At 31.8% G+C, this 21,556-nt stretch overlaps 1 protein-coding gene across 2 annotated transcripts in view; it reads right to left on the bottom strand.

Moving 5' to 3' along the window:
• Window positions 1–285: 285 nt before the first annotated feature.
• Window positions 286–21,556, bottom strand: part of NPFR (Neuropeptide F receptor) — a 245,932-nt gene continuing 224,661 nt past the window's right edge. For both annotated transcript variants that reach the window (XM_076409734.1, XM_076409733.1), the window contains one exon: window positions 286–704. In XM_076409734.1, coding sequence (XP_076265849.1) covers window positions 432–704 — 273 coding nt within the window. In that variant the 3' untranslated portion in view covers window positions 286–431. The remainder of the gene's footprint in view (window positions 705–21,556) is intronic.

Raw genomic sequence — 21,556 nt, 5'->3', positions numbered from 1 at the left:
TTATATATTCGTAAGTTAATTTATTTTTTCTGTTTTTTTTAAATTAATCTTTCGAAACACAGCCAATATATCTACGAAGATACATGCAGTTCAGTCAATATACCAAGTTATTTACATATATTACATAGTTCTAAGTCGATGGATATACATCTATTATATACGGGTACTTTCAGGACTACTATACAGTGGTTTCCTTTTTTTTTTATTCGTTATATTTTAAAGCTCGATACCGCTATAAAAATATTAATTTTTTACATCGTCTTATAGATAGCACCACGTCATCACTGTAGGTTCCTCCTTAAAAACTTAACTTCTTCACTTGCCTGATCCTTATATCACCCAACACCCAGAACACTTTACAGAACTGAATTGATCACATCATTACGTTTCACTGCGTTGCCATTTTTTCGGGACGCAATGTTCATTAATCGCTAACACTTCGTCAGTACAGTCATATCGGTGCTCACTGTGTTACATTGTTGGTAATCGGTTGCTGCAGTGACCAGGTCAGGCTTGGAGCGGTGTTTTTGTGATTTGCGTCGAACTGAGACCTTTTGTGATGTTCCGACGACGTCATCAGTGCGTTTTTCGATACACAGAATGTCCTTGAACTCCTTCCAGAAGTTCTCGTTTAGACAGCCGTAAAGAATGGGGTTGGAGCATGCTGAAGACATACCCATCATATGACAAATGGCATAGCATACCTGGAACAAATGAAAACTGATAATTATCAATAACTAAAGTTTGTGTTTATCTTGATTTTATGCGACGACTGATATTTTTCCAATATAAGACTTTTGTTTAGATCAGTATAGATTGTTATTAACAGCCAGTTTATACATGGTAGAGTTATTCCAGATTATATTAAAATCTAAAAATACAAACTGAAAGTCGAAAACAGCTTCATCAATACAAAATTGATGATTATTTTAACAGAACAGATGTTTGAGCTGATATAATGAAAATGTTGATGCAGCAACGGACGGAACGAGATCGTAACGACGCAATCACTTATTATAAGTAGTGTTGGGAACTATGGATTAAAATCGACTATCGATTGTTTAGTAATTTACTACTTTTTACTATCGACTGTTGTCAAATTGTAGATTATAAATATATAATAAAAATATAATGAATAAAATATATATTTACAAAGAAAATCTCAAATTTTTTTTGTATACTCTATGGATAAATAGAAAAAGTATATAAACATATGTTTGAAGGACAGACTGGAAAATATCTTGAGCAATAATTATTCAGAATCAATTTTTCCTGCTACATTTTCTAATATATTCTCACTCACCAAACGATATATCAAGCCGTTACTTTATTAAAAATATTTTGCAGTAGTAAGCACTGCCTTACGAAACTTTAGCAGTAATAAGTTTGAATCTTGAGAAAGATGCTTCGTAATACATTTTATATTTCGAAAAAGTACGTATCTAGCAATTGATATAAAAATTAGTATATATTAATAAATATATTATTATAATAATATTAATATAATAATATGATATGATATAATATATGATAATGATATATTAATTATAATAATCTATTAAGCCACATAACGCTGGTCAAACAGTAGAAAATAGCAGTGCAGATAACACAATATATAGTCTATTCAAAATAGCAGTGAACTCGCGTCATCAACATGTTTAACGTATCGCCTGCTGCAGTATGTAAATTATTTTTAAAATCAGATAATATTTGCCTTCTTATTCTATTCTAGTTAGAAAGAGACACAATGCTGTCTGATACATTTGAACATATAACCGAACCAGCCCGCAAAAGCCGCCCGGTTGTCAAAAATGTGCAAAATTCTTCAAAATATTAATTATGATAACTACAGATTATAAACCAGCAAACGTTGTTTTAACGTTTTGTTTGTTTGGATAAATTTCTCTAATTCGCTACTTATTGTTACTCTGAATGAAAGTGCCTAAGCTAGACCGAACAGATTGCGTCTCTAATCAGTTACTTCGAACAGGAATGAGATAATGGTTCCCTCTTGCCAGTAAAATTCGTTGGAATGGTAAACATTTTTACTGTTGTACGTTGCTGCTTTTTTTATTTAACATATTTTAGCGTATTGCAGCTGCACAGAATATTAGACATACACACTTATTAGACAAAGACACTGAAATACCTCAAAAAATGAAAAATATAATAATGGATAGAAAGAAAATAAACCGTCCTCATACGAAGCGGGTGACGGTTCAAGATCAGCTTGATGTTAACCCTATCAGAGATCAATTACATCAAATATATAAAACCAGTGACTATTTTTTTCAATATAAACATAATTTAATACAATTATTTCAGAGAAAATTGTTAGTCTAAAAAGCACCTACAGAAAGCTAAAGATATGCAGCACTTTGAGGAATGTACACTGTTGGGTAATATAGGACATAAATGGTGTAAAGATAACCAACGAAGAGGTCTAATGGAACTTCTATATATTGCTTTTAAAAGAATACAATTTTTAAGAGCATATATTAAAATCTATTATTATTTCAATTTGTGTGTTTCTATGAAATATAAATATTTCGAAATGGGACCAATATACCCAACGTTCACTGATGTCGAGATGATATCAAAAATAGTGTTAAGAGAACAAAAGTTGATGGAAAATGGTAAACGTTGATTAGAATTTATTAGTCATAATATTTATTAAAAATTCTTTGAAGATATGTTGTTTTTCATGCTGGAAACAGGAACAGTTAATGGATCTTGGGTTTGGATGAATTCGATTAGATACATTGAAGAAGAAATTGACAAATGATGGAATCGTGGACAGTATGATGAGAGTGTAAACATTTAAGGATGAGTATATAATTAATATACGATAAATGTAGGAAATCTTATTGTAGAGTGTCTAAGATTTATATTCACAGATATGTGTGTAATTGTTCAGAATATACATGAGCAACTGGTTAAAATATGTAGGGATAGAAAGAATATTAACTGTTTTGCATAATACGTTAGGGAGAAGTCAGTGATTAAATTTAGTTTTGTCAAGAAAGGAGATATACAAGACTCTATCGAAGGAAAAAAGAACTAAGCATAATTACTCTTTGATTTACTATATGCTCTTTAATAAACCTAAAATATATTATTTGGATAGGTAATTGTTAATTAGGTGGATAGGGCTCCAGGAGATACCACTACATGAAAAACTCGCCTAAAGCTCTAACTCATAGGTGGCGTAGAAAATAGTTCAATGTATATATAATATAACACAACCCTAACCTACAAATTATTATAACTGTACAATTAAACGTAGTTTTAAGCCCTTCGATACTAAATGCATAGGATGTACTATAATGTTGAAATAAATTATATTTGATAAAAATATTTTTGTTTAATAATTTTATATAGAGTAGAAAATGTATTGTGTGTCACAGCCAAAATGAACTAGTACTCAGAGATGATGCGGGAACATTGTGACAATTTTATATATATATATATATATATATATATATATATATATATATATATACATACATATATATATATATATATATATATATATATATATATATATATACATACATATATATATATATATATATATATATATATATATATATATATATATATATATATATATATATATATGATTATATAATTTTGTATCATCATTAACCCGCTATAATTTTCATTTGATTTTATTTGCGCACTATTTCAGTTCGGAAGCATTTAACTTGGTGCCAACAAATTCATTTTATAAGGCCCGTAAATCAAATTGGGCCTAATTGAAACAAAAAGTTACACATCGGGTTGTTTTTAGCAAAATTTCAGGGTATTTTAAACATCGAATAAATTAAAAGAGTTTAGAAACGCTCGTGTTCAAATAACGTCCCGTTCGAATAAATTCATGGAAGTTTTGGTACTGTGCCTTTTATTTTCTTTTAAAAATATGTTGATAACCTAATCGGCCGTATTCGTTATATTTTATGTTAGGAGATTTAGTGACGGGTAAAATGTCCACGAGGAATGAAGCTGTAAAATAGAGCCCAATATTTTAGACTATCAAATTCTCAATGTGTAAAAAATATAGAACAAAATAAAACACATAAGAAACGTAGAAAGTTTCGTCTAAATAAAACAGTTTAAACAACGAAATAATCTTTATTAGATATTGGACGTTAATCAACTTATTACCATCTGCTCTTGGTTATAAGATATTCTACAAGATGGAGAAAATTTGGGTTTTAAAAGACTATTAATAAATAAATTCTATTAAATGTGAAACTTCAAGTATTACTTCGAGTGTATATAAGTTACAAGTCTTCTATAATGGCAAATTCCAGTTATCCAATACTTTCTTGGTTGGTGTTGCCATTTGGCTAGTTGTCTATTCTAAATATAACACCTTCTGACTATTCCTTCTTCAAACGTCTCCAGAAAAATTATTTAAAACTGCCTCAATGAGAAACCACCTGACTGCAGTGCTGGCTTGCTTGAAACACTTAAATTTAAACTTAATTTAAAAAATATTTCTTCTGGATAAAATAATGGCATTAATCATAGGATACTGGTCAATTTTTGTCAAAGTTCTTATAAATGTTGTTTGGTTGGTTGTAAGGTGTTCGACAGTAATAATTAATTTGTGTTAAGAAATAGCACTTCAAGCACCACTTATGTATGAACGTATAAATATCAAAACTGTTGCAATATTATTATGACTAAGAGAACAATGCTGTTCAAGATTTGTTTTGTTCGTGGTGAAGTTGCTTTGCTAATATCGGGAACACGAGATAATTACATCACCTTCATTATAGTAGATTTGTTGTGCGAAACGTTCTGATAATACAATGAAGAAAAATCTGGTGAATGACTTGAAAAATTCTAGATAAGAAAAATATTCCTATGGAGCTAGGCACTGACTGCAAACTATTTAAACTGTTTCGAACTATTTCAACTAAGATGACTGCAGAAAGGAGATATGTGTCTTTAAGTTGAGGAAAATCGTGAGAAGTAGAATTCAATTGTGTGATAATAATTCTGACAATATATCACAATCAAAAGTGTCAAAGACCGCAAAGAGGTAATGGTGAGGTATCACAAGCATTTGTAGAGCCAGGATTAATGTTAAAAAAGGCGATGCTGTGTACGTCATAGAACCAGAAAAGAATTGCCCGTTATAACAATTTTTATACATCTACCGTATTTTGCAAAGGCAGCACCCTCCATCTTCTAATACCAATCTACACAGAGCTCTCAGTGAAATAAAACAACTTACTAACTTACTAATTTACTAACTATAAAAGACGCCTATAAAAATTGCATGATTCTATTTTTAAATCCAAAAAAAGTTGTTATATAGAAAAGACAATTGGCAAAATAACTCTAATAATAATAATATTCTTAATTTCTGCATCATAAGGAATTGAGCATTGAGACAAAACACCTCATTTAAAGCTTTAAATCTTTTGATAATTTTTATGTTTAATAACAAAACAAAAAATGGTTTTCCAATATACTTATTCGCCCATGATATTTTTACAATTTAACATGTAAACTAACAAAATTTTAATAGTTCTAAAATTACATGTGCAAATAAATGTTTGTTTATTTTTCCTCCTGTATATGCTTTCCTAAATCAATGAACAAACGATAAAACATAAACTATGTAAATATTTTTTTGTTAGTTAGTGAACTTCACCATGAAAATGGAAATTAAAATAAGGGTTATGTTTGAATCTTTAAAAAAAAAACACGGCTTTTTAAAGAGTTTGGGATATACTAGGACATTATTTTTAAAGGTTTCGTTTGATAAAATTGTGTTCAACAGTTTTTAACAATATCTAAAACAACACTGTAGAACCTAACAGTTCATGTCCTCAATAAAATGCAATTATTGCGGAAACACAGAAGCGAACTGAATAAAGATTGGTATTACAATGTTTAATGAATGTTCGGTAATATCAAAATAATGTCGAAATGGAATCCAGCACCTAATGTCGGCAATAAGGGAATTCAATGGGATTTAATAGTTATTGTGTCAAATAATTTCAACTACCAATAGGACAATATTTAGAAAATAAAAATGTAATCGAACTAACAAAAAATCGAAAGTCGATGGCCAAATTATTAGATACAGTACTCGTATTTATGTAATTAATATTTTATTATATCCGTTTGAATAAATGATGCCCTTTTTATTATTCTTTGTGCCTGTATGTGGCTAAATGCGCCCTTTACAGTATTGTTGTGTTATCTAGATATTATAGTTCTATTATCTTTAACCGACTATTGTGTCTAAAATATATTTTTGAAATGTTTTCTCTACGAATTTACATTTAATTCTGTTTCATTGTTGTATTTTATTTACTTATCAAATTTTCAACTTTTCAAGATAGGTAAGGTTTGGATACGTCCCCAAGAAAATGTAGATAGATACGAACGTTGGTATCGTACTCCACATATTCCCAGAGAGAGATATCAGCTATTGCTAGTTAAAACTCCAGTTTATCATTAATCGAATTGAAATTAAAATTGATAATGGCAAATTTGGCGGAGAAAAAATCACCACACCTAGTACCAATGGAAAGATCAGAAACATCTACCTCGAAAATCGTAAAAACAAAAAATGGTTTTCCAATAACGTACTTTTTCGCCCATGATATTATTACAATTTAACATATAAACTAACAAAATTTTAATAATTCTAAAATTACATGTGCAAATATTCTAAAAGAATATACCATTTTAAATTTTTCGTTAAAATAATTCAAATAATCATAAATTTTTCTTTATTTTTCCTCATGTTTATGCTTTCCTAAACCAATGAACAAATGATAAAACATAAACTAACTAAATATTTTTCAGTTAGTTAGTGATCTTCAACCATGAAAATGGAAATTAAAATATGTGGTATGTTTGAATAATGAAAAAAAAAACAAGGGTTTTTGAAGGGTTTAGGATATACTAGGACATTATTATTAAAGGTTTCGTTTGGTAAAATTTTGTTCAATAATTCTTAACAATATCTAAAACATTTTACTAGTACCTAACAGTTCATGTCCTAAATAAAATATAACTATTGTGGAAACACAGAATGTTCGGTAATATCAAAATAATGTCGAAATGGAAACCAGCCCCTAAGATCGGCAATAAAGGAATTCAATGGGATTCAGTAGTTATTGTGTCATAGAATTTAAATTACTAATAGGACATTATTTAGAAAATAAAAATGGAATCGAACTAACAAAAAATCGAAAGGACAAATTACAATTCTGTTTTATTGCTATATTTTATTTACTTATCAAATTTTCAACTTTTCAAGATGAGTAAGGTTTGGATACGTCTCCAAGAAAATGTAGATAGATACGAACGTTGGTATCGCACTCCACATATTCCCAGAGAGAGATATCAGCTATTTCTGGTTAAAACCCCAGTTTATCGTTAATCGATTGATAAATCGATGATAAATTGATAATGGCAAATATGGCGGAGAAAAAATCACCACACCTAGTACCAATCGAAAGATCAGAAACATCTAACTCGAAAATCGTAAAAACAAAAAATTGTTTTCCAATAACGTACTTTTTCGCCCATGATATTTTTACAATTTAGCATGTAAACTAACAAAATTTTAATAATTCTGAAATTACATGTGCAAATATTCTAAGAGAATATACCATTTTAAACTTTTCGTTAAAATAATACAAATAATCATAAATTTTTCTTTATTTTGCTCATGTTTATGCTGTCTAAAACCAATGATCAAATGGTAAAACATAAACTAAGTAAATATTTTTCACATAGTTAGTGATCTTCAAAGAGGAAAATGGAAATTAAAATATGGGGTATGTTTGAATAATGAAAAAAAAAACACGGGTTTTTGAAGGGTTTGGGATATACTAGGACATCATTCTTAAAGGTTTCGTTTGGTAAAATTTTGTTCAATATTTTTTAACAATATCTAAAACATTGTACTAGTACCTAGCAGTTGATATCCTCAATAAAATACAACTATTGCGGAAACACAGAATGTTCGGTAATATTAAAATAATGTCGAAATGGAATTCAGCATCTAAGATTGGCAATAAAAGAATTCAATGGGATTCAGTAGTTATTGTGGCATAGAATTTAAATTACTAATAGGACATTATTTAGAAAATAAAAATGGAATCGAACTAACAAGAAATCGAAAGGACAAATTACAATTCTGTTTTATTGCTATATTTTATTTACTTATCAAATTTTCAACTTTTCAAGATGGGTAAGGTTTGGATACGTCTCCAAGAAAATGTAGATAGATACGAACGTTGGTATCGCACTCCACATATTCCCAGAGAGGGATATCAGCTATTGCTGCTTAAAACCCCAGTTTATCGTTAATCGAATTAAAATTAAAATTGATAATGGCAAATGTGGCGGAGAAAAAATCACGGCACCTAGAACCAATCGAAAAACCAGAAACATCTACCTCGAAAATCGTAAAAAGAGCGTTGCTCACTTGACTACGATAATAAACGACCAGGGTGTAAATATTTCCGAAAATAAAGTGCTGAGGTTATTGGTTGAAGAGAATCTAATAAGTCGACGGCCTTTAAAAAAACGCGCTTAACAGAGTGCATGAAAATAGAACGGCTCCAATGGGCTAGACAACATACGATTATGACTGTTACAGACTGGAGTCGAGTAGGTACAATCATATTAAAAGTAATTTTTAATCATTCCCACCTCAACTACTTCCCGGAAAAATTGGAAGATGCAGATCAAGGTGATCAATTTAAGTAGAATATTAAAGAGAAAAAAGAATTACCAAGGAAAATGGAGTGTTTCAATGAAATCAGACTATTGTTGGATGTTTCAGAAAGACCTTCTAGATTCTTTCACACGCAAAAATGTACAAAAAAGACCCTTGCTGGAAGCAGGAAAAAGCCTTACAAACACTAAAATATTGTCTTGTGGCCGTATATCGTTAATTATTTGTAAATAAAATTCTATTTTTCAAGTATATTCTCTTTCCAAGTATTAATAATATGACTTTCCAGCCAATTGTCAAGAAATGTGTCGTTCTATGATAAAAAAGGAAGTATTTTCGGATTTAGTACATCCAAAAAAAGATTACATATAAAAATCTAAGAAATTAGAACTCATTTTAAACAGATTTACAAAAGTAGAGCATTCAAAATATAACACCAGGCTAGAGGACAATTAATAAATCCATCGATACTTTAATGAAACAAGACCAATTTAGTATTATTTATATAATTTAAAAATAACTGTTTATATTCACGTAAATTTGTTAATAACCATAGTTTATTACTTATTTAAACGCCGTACGTATACATAAAGTTTAAAGGAGCCCATTCGAAAAAAATATGCATAACCAATAAAACGAGGCATCATATATTATGAGGCTGCGAAAGCGAAAGATCAGACAATGAATAATGTATGACCCTCTACCCTGAGAGATATGATGTCAGACAGTATGTTTTATATAGTCCATAGATCTGATTGGACTTGAAATAAATGTTTTTTTGATGCCCGAAACAAGCTACAACGAGAAATTAAAACAACGGCATATACGAGGGGGAATTAAATATAAACAGTAATTTTGCTATTTAGTTTAACACGTAATTCCAATATAGAGGATTGGATGCTCGAGTGTTCATTGGTTTATGAGAAGAGGGTAAACCGGTGTGGGTAGCAGCTCTGCTTAGTTCTGTCCGCTGTACAGCCATGACTGAGCTCGAGATATCTTCGTATGTCGACAGTCAAAATGATTGTCAAAGCCAGTTAAAGCAAAAACCCGTCCCTCAGCCGGAAAAGTGCTTGAAACTGTTTTCTTTGATGCCGAGTTTCCGTATACTGTCCCAGGAAAATGAACCATCATGGAATGATATGCTATGATATGCTAAGCTTGGTGAAATGAGCAATGAAGACAGTGAACGCAGTGGACGCCCAAAAAAGGTTGTTACCGACGAAAACATTTAAAAAATCAAAATAATTTTGAATGACCGTAAATTGAAATTGAATAAAATAGCAGATACTCTAAATATATCAACTGAACATTCATATCATATCTTTCACGAATATTGTTTGAGAAAGCTCTGTGCAAAGTGGGTGCCGCACGAGCTCATTTTTGACCAAAAACAACGACGAGTTGATCATTAGGAGCAGGGTTTGAAACATGATGAAGCTTAATAAACCCGAGTTTTTGTATCGATATGTGATAATGGATGAAACATGGCGCCATCGCTTCACTCCGCAGTCCAATCGACAGTCATCTGAGTGAACTGCACACGATGAACCCGCTGCAAAGCGTGGGAAAACCCAACAGTCGGCTGGCCAGGTTATAGCGTCTGTATTTTGGGATGCGCATCGAATAATTTTCATTGACTACCTTGAAAAAAGAAGGACTATCAACAGACTATTACATAGCTTTATTGAACCGTTTGAAGGACGAAATCGCCGAAAAACGGCTGCATTTGAAGAAAAAGAAAGTGCTGCTTCACCAATACAATGAACCGTATCACAAGTCAGTGAAAATGATGGCAAAAATCCATGAATTGGGCTTCGAATTGCTTCCTCATCCATCGTATTCTCCAGATCTGGGCCCCAGCGACTATTTACTGTTCACAGATCTCAAAAGAATGCTCACTGGGAAGAAATTTTCGTCGAATGAAGAGGTGAAAAATGGAGAGGAAAAATGTCTCCCAGAATAACTATTGCCACTTCGTCGATGGTCGTTTATTGAAACCTCCTCGCGCACTCATCGCCAGTTCTGATAACAATATCGTGGCTGTCAAATGGCATCATATTGAATGTTATTTTGATAATTTTGCATACATAGCTCTAAGCTTGGGGAGTCGTGGACAGTCGTCCAGTATGTGGTAGACTGAACTAAGGACAAAGTGACAAAACTCACAGTAAGCAGGCGAGCTCGAAATAATAAAGTGACGACAGTGACCAAATCTCAGTCTATTCAGAGCTACAGTATGACGACGAGGGACGGGAACGTGAAGAGAGGAGAAAATATTAGTTTTAATTTCAAAGAGCTTGTTGTGGTTGGACTCCTGGGTCCAACGACGATGTACCTCGTTTTTGGTGAAACACGACACGAATTGGTTAAGGTTAATTATTATACAAACATTTGTGAGGGGGAGGGATGATGCTGCCTATATAGCCGCACTATCAGCAGGCTTATTTCTCGGTATGCCAGTCTGGGAAGGGATCCTCAGTAAACTCCTGTCATGTAGACGGTAGATTGATTTGATTTCTGTGACCTAAGTCTTTCCTTTAGTATTGTTAATAATTAAAATAAAGAAAATTCTTGCGCGCTATGTGTGTGACTAGATAATAACAAATGTGATAAATATTTACGAAATATGGTTTACCATAAACAATCATTACATATTTCAACCCTATTTTTGATAAATTTTAGAATATGATTCATTAGCACATATTTATATCCTATTTAACACGTCTTAACAACAATGTCATTATTTTTTACTTTATTTTTACGTTATCGAATCAACGAACCTGTCTAAAAATACCTACGTTTGTATGATATATAAATCGTAACAAAATAATGAACAGTCAGTGCCGAGATATTATCTTCAATGTTTAATATAATATATATTTTAATCGAGGATTGATAAAAGTGGCCGGTAGTTTTAATCAGTATTCAATATTTTCATTAACCAAATTCATTTCGCGACATTTTGCGAACGGTACACCCTCATACATTTATATTAGGGAACATAGTATTAGGGAAGGAAATCTGTTAAAAATATACCCGGAATAGAAGTCACTATAAACAGAAATGACATAATGTGTCAATATTTTCATTCCAAACATTATAATTGTAAATTAAAATTTCAATATTAAATTTAACCTCAATATATTAGTTTTCTTAATATGTAACCCCAATATATTACCATCAGCCATATTAGGAAAGTCAAGGTAATACTTGATAAGGTTATAAGGGCATTGGAACAGATACAGAGAATGAATAATAGCTGATAGTATCTTGAGACACAAGCCGTAAGAAAATGCCTTTTTTATGTAGACAGGTATTTGATTATCCTTAAAATAAATGGGTTTTTAATGGCCTCATGGAACCTACAATAACGCTGGCGTAAGTGTAGAAATGGCAGTCAAGTGTAGAAATAAAATTAATGCAATATAAAACATTATCCGGAATTAGCTGAAAAAATATTTCATAAAATTCGGCATTATGGTAGAATATTACTTTCAATATCTGCTAATAAATAAATTAAGGTATTATACAGTTGTCTCAAGAACAAAATTAACATAAATATATTAAAGCTGCTAAGTATCACTAAATATTGTACATTAAGTATAGTAATAAGTAATATTGTAATAGTAATATGAATTATATATGAAGTATAGTTAATAATTACGAACAAGCTTTGTCTATCTTTCATATAGATTATGAATTTAATATTCTTAAAAAGTCTTGTAATACACAGGTCTGAAAACATTCATCTAACCACTCTTTAGATTTTGCGATGTAATATTTACATTTTTGGGTGTGCTGAATCCGAAAATGATATCCTAAGTTTCTTCACAACTGCGATAATCATAAAATGAGTAATTACGTTAAAATAAAAAGGAGTAGGCTGAAAATTATTATTTTATTTACAAACTTTTAACGATACATACTTTTTTATCTAATATACGTACAATAGCATACACTAAACCTTTTTCTGATTTGCAACTCAGTACATTTTTGATTGTGTAAACAATCCAGTATATCTTTTCGAAGCGCCCAACAGCAGTCTAAAATGAATGAAAAGCTCCATTTTCCTTTTCATTTTTTCTCTATATCTTTAAAACCTTGGTGAACTTTACTCTTCGCTCACATCACCTAAATTTTACGGAAAATAGTCTAGGTGTGAATGAAGAAAATGAACTTTAAGGCTCATTAACCAACTAAAGGCTTTTAACATTCTTTTGGTTATTTGTTTACATTTAGGATATTGATGATGGGCCAAGTTTCTCTATGGCCTTTTTAAAAACAATCCACTCTTCTCTGTGAGAATCCATCCTGGTCGTGATAAACTGGTTTAATGATAAGCCGTTCAATATCGGGTCTGACAAAATCTTCTTTCACCATTGCCTTTGAAAGGTCTGGGAATTTTGAAACCATGTATTTGTAGCAATCTCCATCTTTGGGAAGTGATTTCATAAATTGCTTCATCAAGCTCAACTATAGTTCTTTTTTTAAACAATCCAGTATATCTTTCGGAAGCGTCTAGTAGCAGTCTAAAATGAATCAAACGCTCCATTTTCCTTGGCATCATTTCTCCATCTTTTTAGTCTCCCAGCGAACCGTACTCTACACTCACACCACCTAAGTTTTACGGAATGTAGTCTAGGTGGGAATGAAGAAAATGTACTTTCAGACTAATTAACCGACTAAATACTTTTAGCATTCTCTTGATATTTGTTTAAATTTAGGATATTTATGATGGGCCAAATATCTCTATGGCCTCTTTAAAATCAATTCACCCTTCTCTTCGAGAATCCGTCTCGGTAATGATGAATTGTGGTTTGTTGATAAGCCGTTCAATATCTGGTCTGACAAAATCTTCTTTCACCATTGCCTTTGAAAGGTCTGGGAATTTTGAAACCATATATTTGTAGCAATCTCCATCTTTGGGAAGTGATTTTATAAATTGCTTCATCAAGCTCAACTATAGTTTTTTTTAAACAATCCAGTATATCTTTCGGAAGCGTCCAGTAGCAGTCTAAAATGAATCAAACGCTCCATTTTCCTTGGCATCTTTTCTCCATCTTTTTAGTCTCCCAGCGAACCGTACTCTACACTCACACCACCTAAGTTTTACGGAATGTAGTCTAGGTGGGAATGAAGAAAATGTACTTTCAGACTAATTAACCGACTAAATACTTTTAGCATTCTCTTGATATTTGTTTAAATTTAGGATATTTATGATGGGCCAAATATCTCTATGGCCTCTTTAAAAACAATTCACCCTTCTCTTCGAGAATCCGTCCCGGTAATGATGAATTGTGGTTTGTTGATAAGCCGTTCAATATCTGGTCTGACAAAATCTTCTTTCATCATTGCCTTTGAAAGGTCTGGGAATTTTGAAACCATATATTTGTAGCAATCTCCATCTTTGGGAAGTGATTATATAAATTGCTTCATCAAGCTCAACTATAGTTTTTTTTAAACAATCCAGTATATCTTTCGGAAGCGTCTAGTACCAGTCTAAAATGAATCAAACGTTCCATTTTCCTTGGCATCTTTTCTCCATCTTTTTAGTCTCCCAGCGAACCGTACTCTACACTCACACCACCTAAGTTTTACGGAATGTAGTCTAGGTGGGAATGAAGAAAATGTACTTTCAGACTAACTAACCGACTAAATACTTTTAGCATTCTCTTGATATTTGTTTAAATTTAGGATATTTATGATGGGCCAAATATCTCTATGGCCTCTTTAAAATCAATTCACCCTTCTCTTCGAGAATCCGTCTCGGTAATGATGAATTGTGGTTTGTTGATAAGCCGTTCAATATCTGGTCTGACAAAATCTTCTTTCATCATTGCCTTTGAAAGGTCTGGGAATTTTGAAACCATATATTTGTAGCAATCTCCATCTTTGGGAAGTGATTATATAAATTGCTTCATCAAGCTCAACTATAGTTTTTTTTAAACAATCCAGTATATCTTTCGGAAGCGTCTAGTACCAGTCTAAAATGAATCAAACGCTCCATTTTCCTTGGCATCTTTTCTCCATCTTTTTAGTCTCCCAGCGAACCGTACTCTACACTCAAACCACCTAAGTTTTACGGAATGTAGTCTAGGTGGGAATGAAGAAAATGTACTTTCAGACTAATTAACCGACTAAATACTTTTAGCATTCTCTTGATATTTGTTTAAATTTAGGATATTTATGATGGGCCAAATATCTCTATGGCCTCTTTAAAAACAATTCACCCTTCTCTTCGAGAATCCGTCTCGGTAATTATGAATTGTGGTTTGTTGATAAGCCGTTCAATATCTGGTCTGACAAAATCTTCTTTCATCATTGCCTTTGAAAGGTCTGGGAATATTGAAACCATATATTTGTAGCAATCTCCATCTTTGGGAAGTGATTTTATAAATCGCTTCATCAAGCTCAACTATAGTTTTTTTTAAACAATCCACTATATCTTTCGGAAGCGTTTAGTAGCACTCTAAAATGAATCAAACGCTCCATTTTCCTTGGCATCATTTCTCCATCTTTTTAGTCTCCCAGCGAACCGTACTCTACACTCACACCACCTAAGTTTTACGGAATGTAGTCTAGGTGGGAATGAAGAAAATGTACTTTCAGACTAATTAACTGACTAAATACTTTTAGCATTCTCTTGATATTTGTTTAAATTTAGGATATTTATGATGGGCCAAATATCTCTATGGCCTCTTTAAAAACAATTCACCCTTCTCTTCGAGAATCCGTCTCGGTAATTATGAATTGTGGTTTGTTGATAAGCCGTTCAATATCTGGTCTGACAAAATCTTCTTTCATCATTGCCTTTGAAAGGTCTGGGAATATTGAAACCATATATTTGTAGCAATCTCCATCTTTGGGAAGTGATTTTATAAATCGCTTCATCAAGCTCAACTATAGTTTTTTTTAAACAATCCACTATATCTTTCGGAAGCGTTTAGTAGCACTCTAAAATGAATCAAACGCTCCATTTTCCTTGGCATCATTTCTCCATCTTTTTAGTCTCCCAGCGAACCGTACTCTACACTCACACCACCTAAGTTTTACGGAATGTAGTTTAGGTGGGAATGAAGAAAATGTACTTTCAGACTAATTAACCGACTAAACACTTTTAGCATTCTCTTGATATTTGTTTAAATTTAGGAAATTTATGATGGGCCAAATTTCTCTATGGCCTCTTTAAAAACAATTCACCTTTCTCTTCGAGAATCCATCCTGGTTGTGATGAATTGGTTTAATGATAAGCCGTTCAATATCTGGTCTGACAAAATCTTCTTTCACCATTGCCTTTGAAAGGTCTGGGAATTTTGAAACCATATATTTGTAGCAAACTCCATCTTTGGGAAGTGATTTCATAAATTGCTTCATCAAGCTCAACTATACTTTTTTTAAACAATCTAGTATATCTCTCCGAAGCGCCTAATAGCAGTCTAAAATGAATGAAACGCTCCATTTTCCTTGGCATCTTTTCTCCATGTTTTTAGTCTCCTAGTGAACCTTACTCTACACCTACACCACCTAAATTTTACGGAATGTAGTCTAGGTGGGAATGAAGAAAATGTACTTTCAGACTCATTAACCAACTAAAGGCTTTTAGCATTCTTTTGGTTATTTGTTTAAATTTAGGATATTTATGATGGGCCAAGTTTCTCTATGGCCTCTTTAAAAACAATCCACTCTTCTCTGTGAGAATCCATCCTGGTCGTAATAAACTGGTTTAATGATAAGCCGTTCAATATCTGGTCTGACAAAATATTCTTTCACCATTGCCTTTGAAAGGTCTGGGAATTTAGAAACCATATATAAGATCTCCATCTTTGGGAAGTGATTTTATAAATTGCTTCATGAACCTCAACTTTAGTTTTTGTTGAATAATCGAGTATATTTCTCCGAAGCGTCCAATAGCAGTCTAAGATGAATGAAACGCTCCATTTCCCCTGGCATATTTTTTCCATCTTTTAATGCCTGGTGAACTTTACTCTTCACTCGCATTAATATAGATTTAAAAAAAACTATTTTAAATTGATTTGATATCTCGTAAACACAGGACAGCTAAGAAAAATTGTCCTTGCTTTAGAACTGGTAGTAGTTGATAAGGTTCTGGGGCATAGCATGTCATTTGTATTAAAAGTAAATATAAACTTTATTAAGGTTTTTCTGTAAATATTTCTGGTATTACCTTTTGACTTTTTAAAATTTCGCAGCCAAGCCGTAACCAAATATTGCAGGTAATAAATATATTAATTTGACTGTCAAGAGATGAAATGTGTTAATTTTAATTTTTTTGGGGAGCTTTTAGTCCACATCTGGGACACAAGGCAAAGTAGAAAGTAGTAAATTAATGAAAGCCGTAGAGGACATATTAAACATGAGCTTTCTGTAATTGTGAGAGTCCAGAATTTTACTTAAAATGATAGTTTGCAATAAATAAATTTACTGATAGGACTCTTGAGATAGTTTGCAAATATTTTAATATTCAAACATTTGTTACTGTAATCAAAGATATTTCTGATCTTGTATTCAAAATATTGTCAAAACATCTTTTACTAATATTAACATAACATTTTTAAGTTCATATTATTCTCTTTAGTTTATTATGAGAATGAACATGACTAAATTTATAAATTGTAGTCAAATTTCGACCATAGGACGATCATTAGTACTAATGAATAATTTTATACGTAGTTCTTCGAGTTAGTTAGATGCCATTCTTCTAAAATTTCATGAATATATCTGATGAATAATTTAAATCAAGTTATTAATATACAGTAATACTATAACACTTGTAATTTCATTATATTTTTCGTACGTATATTCTTATTATTCTTTTCTCTGATATCAAGTTCCAATTCTTTTGTAGACCGAATTACTACCAACCCAAATGACCCAGCGTTTGTGAACGACTCGCACATCTGGCTATAACAGAGCGTTCCAGGAAGTGCTAATAAACCGCTGATATTAAATCGAAAGGAGGAAATAAAACTGACGTTGATTGATATCCGATGATCATCGATATATCAATTAGGAACACCTATCAATATCAAAATCAGAAATAAAATTAAGTAAAATTGTAATAATACTACGCGATTTATCTCATTAATCATGTTACGATATTTAATTAGTAGGTACTAGCTGTATTTTTTAAGTGATAAAAATACTTTTAAAATTAATGGTAAAATTTCAAAAGTGTAATCATAAATTATTAGCTCTTTTTGTATCTCTGGCAACAGTTTTATAATTTTTGTAAAATCTAAGGTAACAAGAGTGTACAAGGTCCCCTTTGAGTGTGGGAATATGTACATTGGAGGATTATACAATACACGAGTTGTGAAAAAATGGATAAAAAGTAATTTTGGGTGTTGATAAAATATTGCTTTTTTGAAAGGAAAAAATACAGTTGAAGCAAAAACTTGGATTGATACCAAGTTTCCGGATATTGCTCCAGGAAAATTAACCAAGGAGGTGAGTTTAGACGTGATGAAATGAGCACCGAAGACGATGAACGCGGCGGACGCTCAAAAGAGGTTGTTACCGATGAAAATATTTAAAAATCCACAAAATGATTTTGAATGACCATAACTGATTGAAACTGAATGAAATAGCGGACACTCTAAAGATATCAACTGAATGTATACATCATATTAGTCGGCTGGCATGTTTATGGCGTCTGTATTTTGGGATGAGCATGGAATCATTTTCATTGACTACCTTGAAAAAGAGGTACCATCAACAGTGACTATTATATAGCCTTATTGGATCTTTTGTTGAACGAAATCTCCGAAAACGGCCGCATTTGAAGGAAAAGTAAGTGTTGCTTCACCAAGACAGTGGACCGTGTCACAAGTCATTGAAAACGATGGCAAAAATCCATTGGGCTTCGAATTGCTTCCACCGTATCCACCGATCCTCCATATTCATCATCCACCGTATACTCCAGATCTAGCCCACAGTTACTATTTCCTGTTGGAATATGGTAGCCGGGCACTTTTCAATTGACCTGTTAAGATCATCGGCTCAGTTAGCCTTTGCCATTCTCTGGATAGATGTTGTCCACAATATTCAGGTTTTAGCCATTATATATAACTATCATAAACCGCGGAAAAGTGGGGTGGCAAAGTTTTGGCAATAAAAATCTAAGTTCAGATATGAATTTATACATAATCATACGTAATAATTCAGATATAAGCGACTGTGTAAGTCACAAGTCAAAAAGAAATCCTATCTGGAATAACACTATCTCCGTTTTTTAATTGGCTACCAGATAATAGAAAAACAACAGATTCCTAATAGATTGATCACTCAACCTCTGACTTAGTATTCACTGAGTATAAGCCGTTACTCTGAAGATGTCATCTGCAACTATTACGAAACGTGAGTTAGTTTTAGTCAATTAACTCTGCACCGATCTGGAACCAAAGCTTCAAACTCCCTTTAAGGATATACTAGTATTTTACAATAAGAAACACGCCTGTAATATTCCAACGTAAATAATATTCACAGGATTTATTATCTTAATATTGTTAAAATAAAAGTGATTAAACTGCATCCGCATGATGTTACTAAATATAAATAAAAACTCGTTTCACTCTAAGGATATTCAATTTAATAATTCAAATAATATCTTGAGTATCGAACAAAATGTTGTTTCCTTAACGCATGATACTCTTAAAAAGCTTAAATAATACATAATAAGCTAGCATCGTCCAAGAATCTTTTCGAGGTAAAGTCTCTTTTTAGTATTAAGTAAGAGAAGAAACTGAATAAATTGTTTACAGAGACATTTTTTGCCAGGAATCTTTACACTTATGTTAGAAAACTCATTAAAATATTTAAAACTATTCAAGTTAATTCTCATAATTTTTACCGTTTGTCTTCTTTAGTTTTTCAAGTTGTAGAAGAAAATTTCTGTAACCCTGGCAAAATAATAAAATTTAAATCATAGATGGAAACAAAAATTATATAAACTAGCGTTTACAAAAGATTTTAATTGTTTTTTTTTTAATTTTGAAACTTTGAAACTTGAAAATTGGAAAATTGTATAAATATAACTAGAAAGTTTTTGCATGTATTTTAATAGGCGATATATAGTGGTGAAAATGCGAAATATAAATGTACAAACTATTAAACAACGTAACTTAACTGTTAAGTTCAATGGTTCCGATATTTATCTGACAGAAAAACAGTTTCCCTTTGGTAAGATCGAGTTATTCAGTGTAATCGCTAATCAGAAATTGCAATTTCCTCATTTATAACTTTCGTTATTTGATTTGAAGACATCTGCTGCTAGATGCCATTAAATAATTTCAGAAATTTATTGTCGATTTTGGTTTCAACGATTTAAAATTGGCGATTTTGATGTCAGTGACAAAGAACGGTCTGGATGACCAAAAAAATTTCGAAAAAAATTTCCATTGACATAGCATTGCAAGATTTATTTACCAAAAACCTAGTTTAAGCTCTGTCTGCCAGCTTAAGAATTCATGAACTTACTGTTTTCAGATATCTACATGTGACGAAAAAGATGCAAATATTAAGCCGAAGTTTCATTGTTCAGTAAAAAGAAGTCTTTCTCCGCCGTATTGACATTGATTTATATAGAAGGACCATCGACATCTCCAACCGAAAAGGAATATTCCTGGCCATTATAGAGTATTGTTGTCCATGTGGCGGTATCAGCAAGTTGTACTATATTATCAGCTGATATAAGCGAGTGATACTAAAAACAAAAGCAGATATTTGCCTACGTCAACTAAACAAATTGTATGACGTATTGATGCAAAATATAGCGAAAAATGGACGCAAAGTAATTTTCCTAGATAACAACTGTCGGCCACATAGTGCAAAAGTTCTGAAGGTTACAGTGTTGGAGCTCGAACAGGAAGTTCAGTCGTACCCAGCTTACTAATCAGACGTCGTACCTTTTACCTACCACTTGTTGAGATCGATGCGGCTTAGCTGCCGTACAATTTCGAAATGCTGAAGAATGTGCGAAAATGAATCGATGACTGGAGCATTGCCACACCAAAACCTTATTTCGAAAGCGATCACCATGTTGCCAGAAAGATGAAAAAAAAAGTGTAGAAAATTATTGAAAATATTTTGTTTAATATAGATTGTACCAATATTGTCAAATAAACAAACATTTAACAATAATTATATTTTAATGAAGCTCTGAAGTTTGTCAAATACAGGTTGAATATGATGAAAAAATGAAATGTTAATATTTATTGAAATCTTGTAGATATTACTGGAAAAAGTTTATTTTTTGTTTATTAGTTTAGTTTATTATTATTTTCAATGGATCCATGTTTCAATATCTTGATATGGATTTTCATCGAGGTATGCTCGAATTTGACGAAATGATTGCAAAGAGTTTTAGAAAATAATGGGAAATATTTTTATTAATATATTGTTAGATACAACCCTGTTCATGTTGTGTACATTAGTTAAAAGAAGAGATAATAAAAACAGTTGTCCTGGTATCATCGCATCCCCGCCGTTGCTGTTAATTCTGTCAGTCCCCTAGTCCTATATTGACTTAAATATAACAATATATTGTATCAATTTTTCTTAATAAATGTATTTTAGAGTAAAACAATTATTGTAATACATGCAAGCACCTAATATAATCGACAAGGACATTCCATTGAAGCTTATTCATATCGTTTGACCTACTTGTCGTGTTTTGACCGTCTTGTTGGTATACGGACAACTGTGATAGTTTCCTTAGAATGGAGTAATCAATGAAAATTCGATCCCTGATCGAACAAGCAAATAATTATAACTTGAAATGTTGATGCTTCAAAGTAAAAATAATTACAAAAG

The sequence above is a fragment of the Rhynchophorus ferrugineus genome, unplaced genomic scaffold, assembly GCF_030347505.1.
Source record: "Rhynchophorus ferrugineus isolate W39M unplaced genomic scaffold, kcgeb_rfMv2 rfM7, whole genome shotgun sequence".
In the NCBI taxonomy this organism is placed as follows: Eukaryota; Metazoa; Arthropoda; class Insecta; order Coleoptera; family Curculionidae; genus Rhynchophorus; species Rhynchophorus ferrugineus.
The sequence above is the reverse complement of the archived record's forward strand: the minus strand, read 5'-3'. Positions and strand labels throughout refer to the sequence as shown.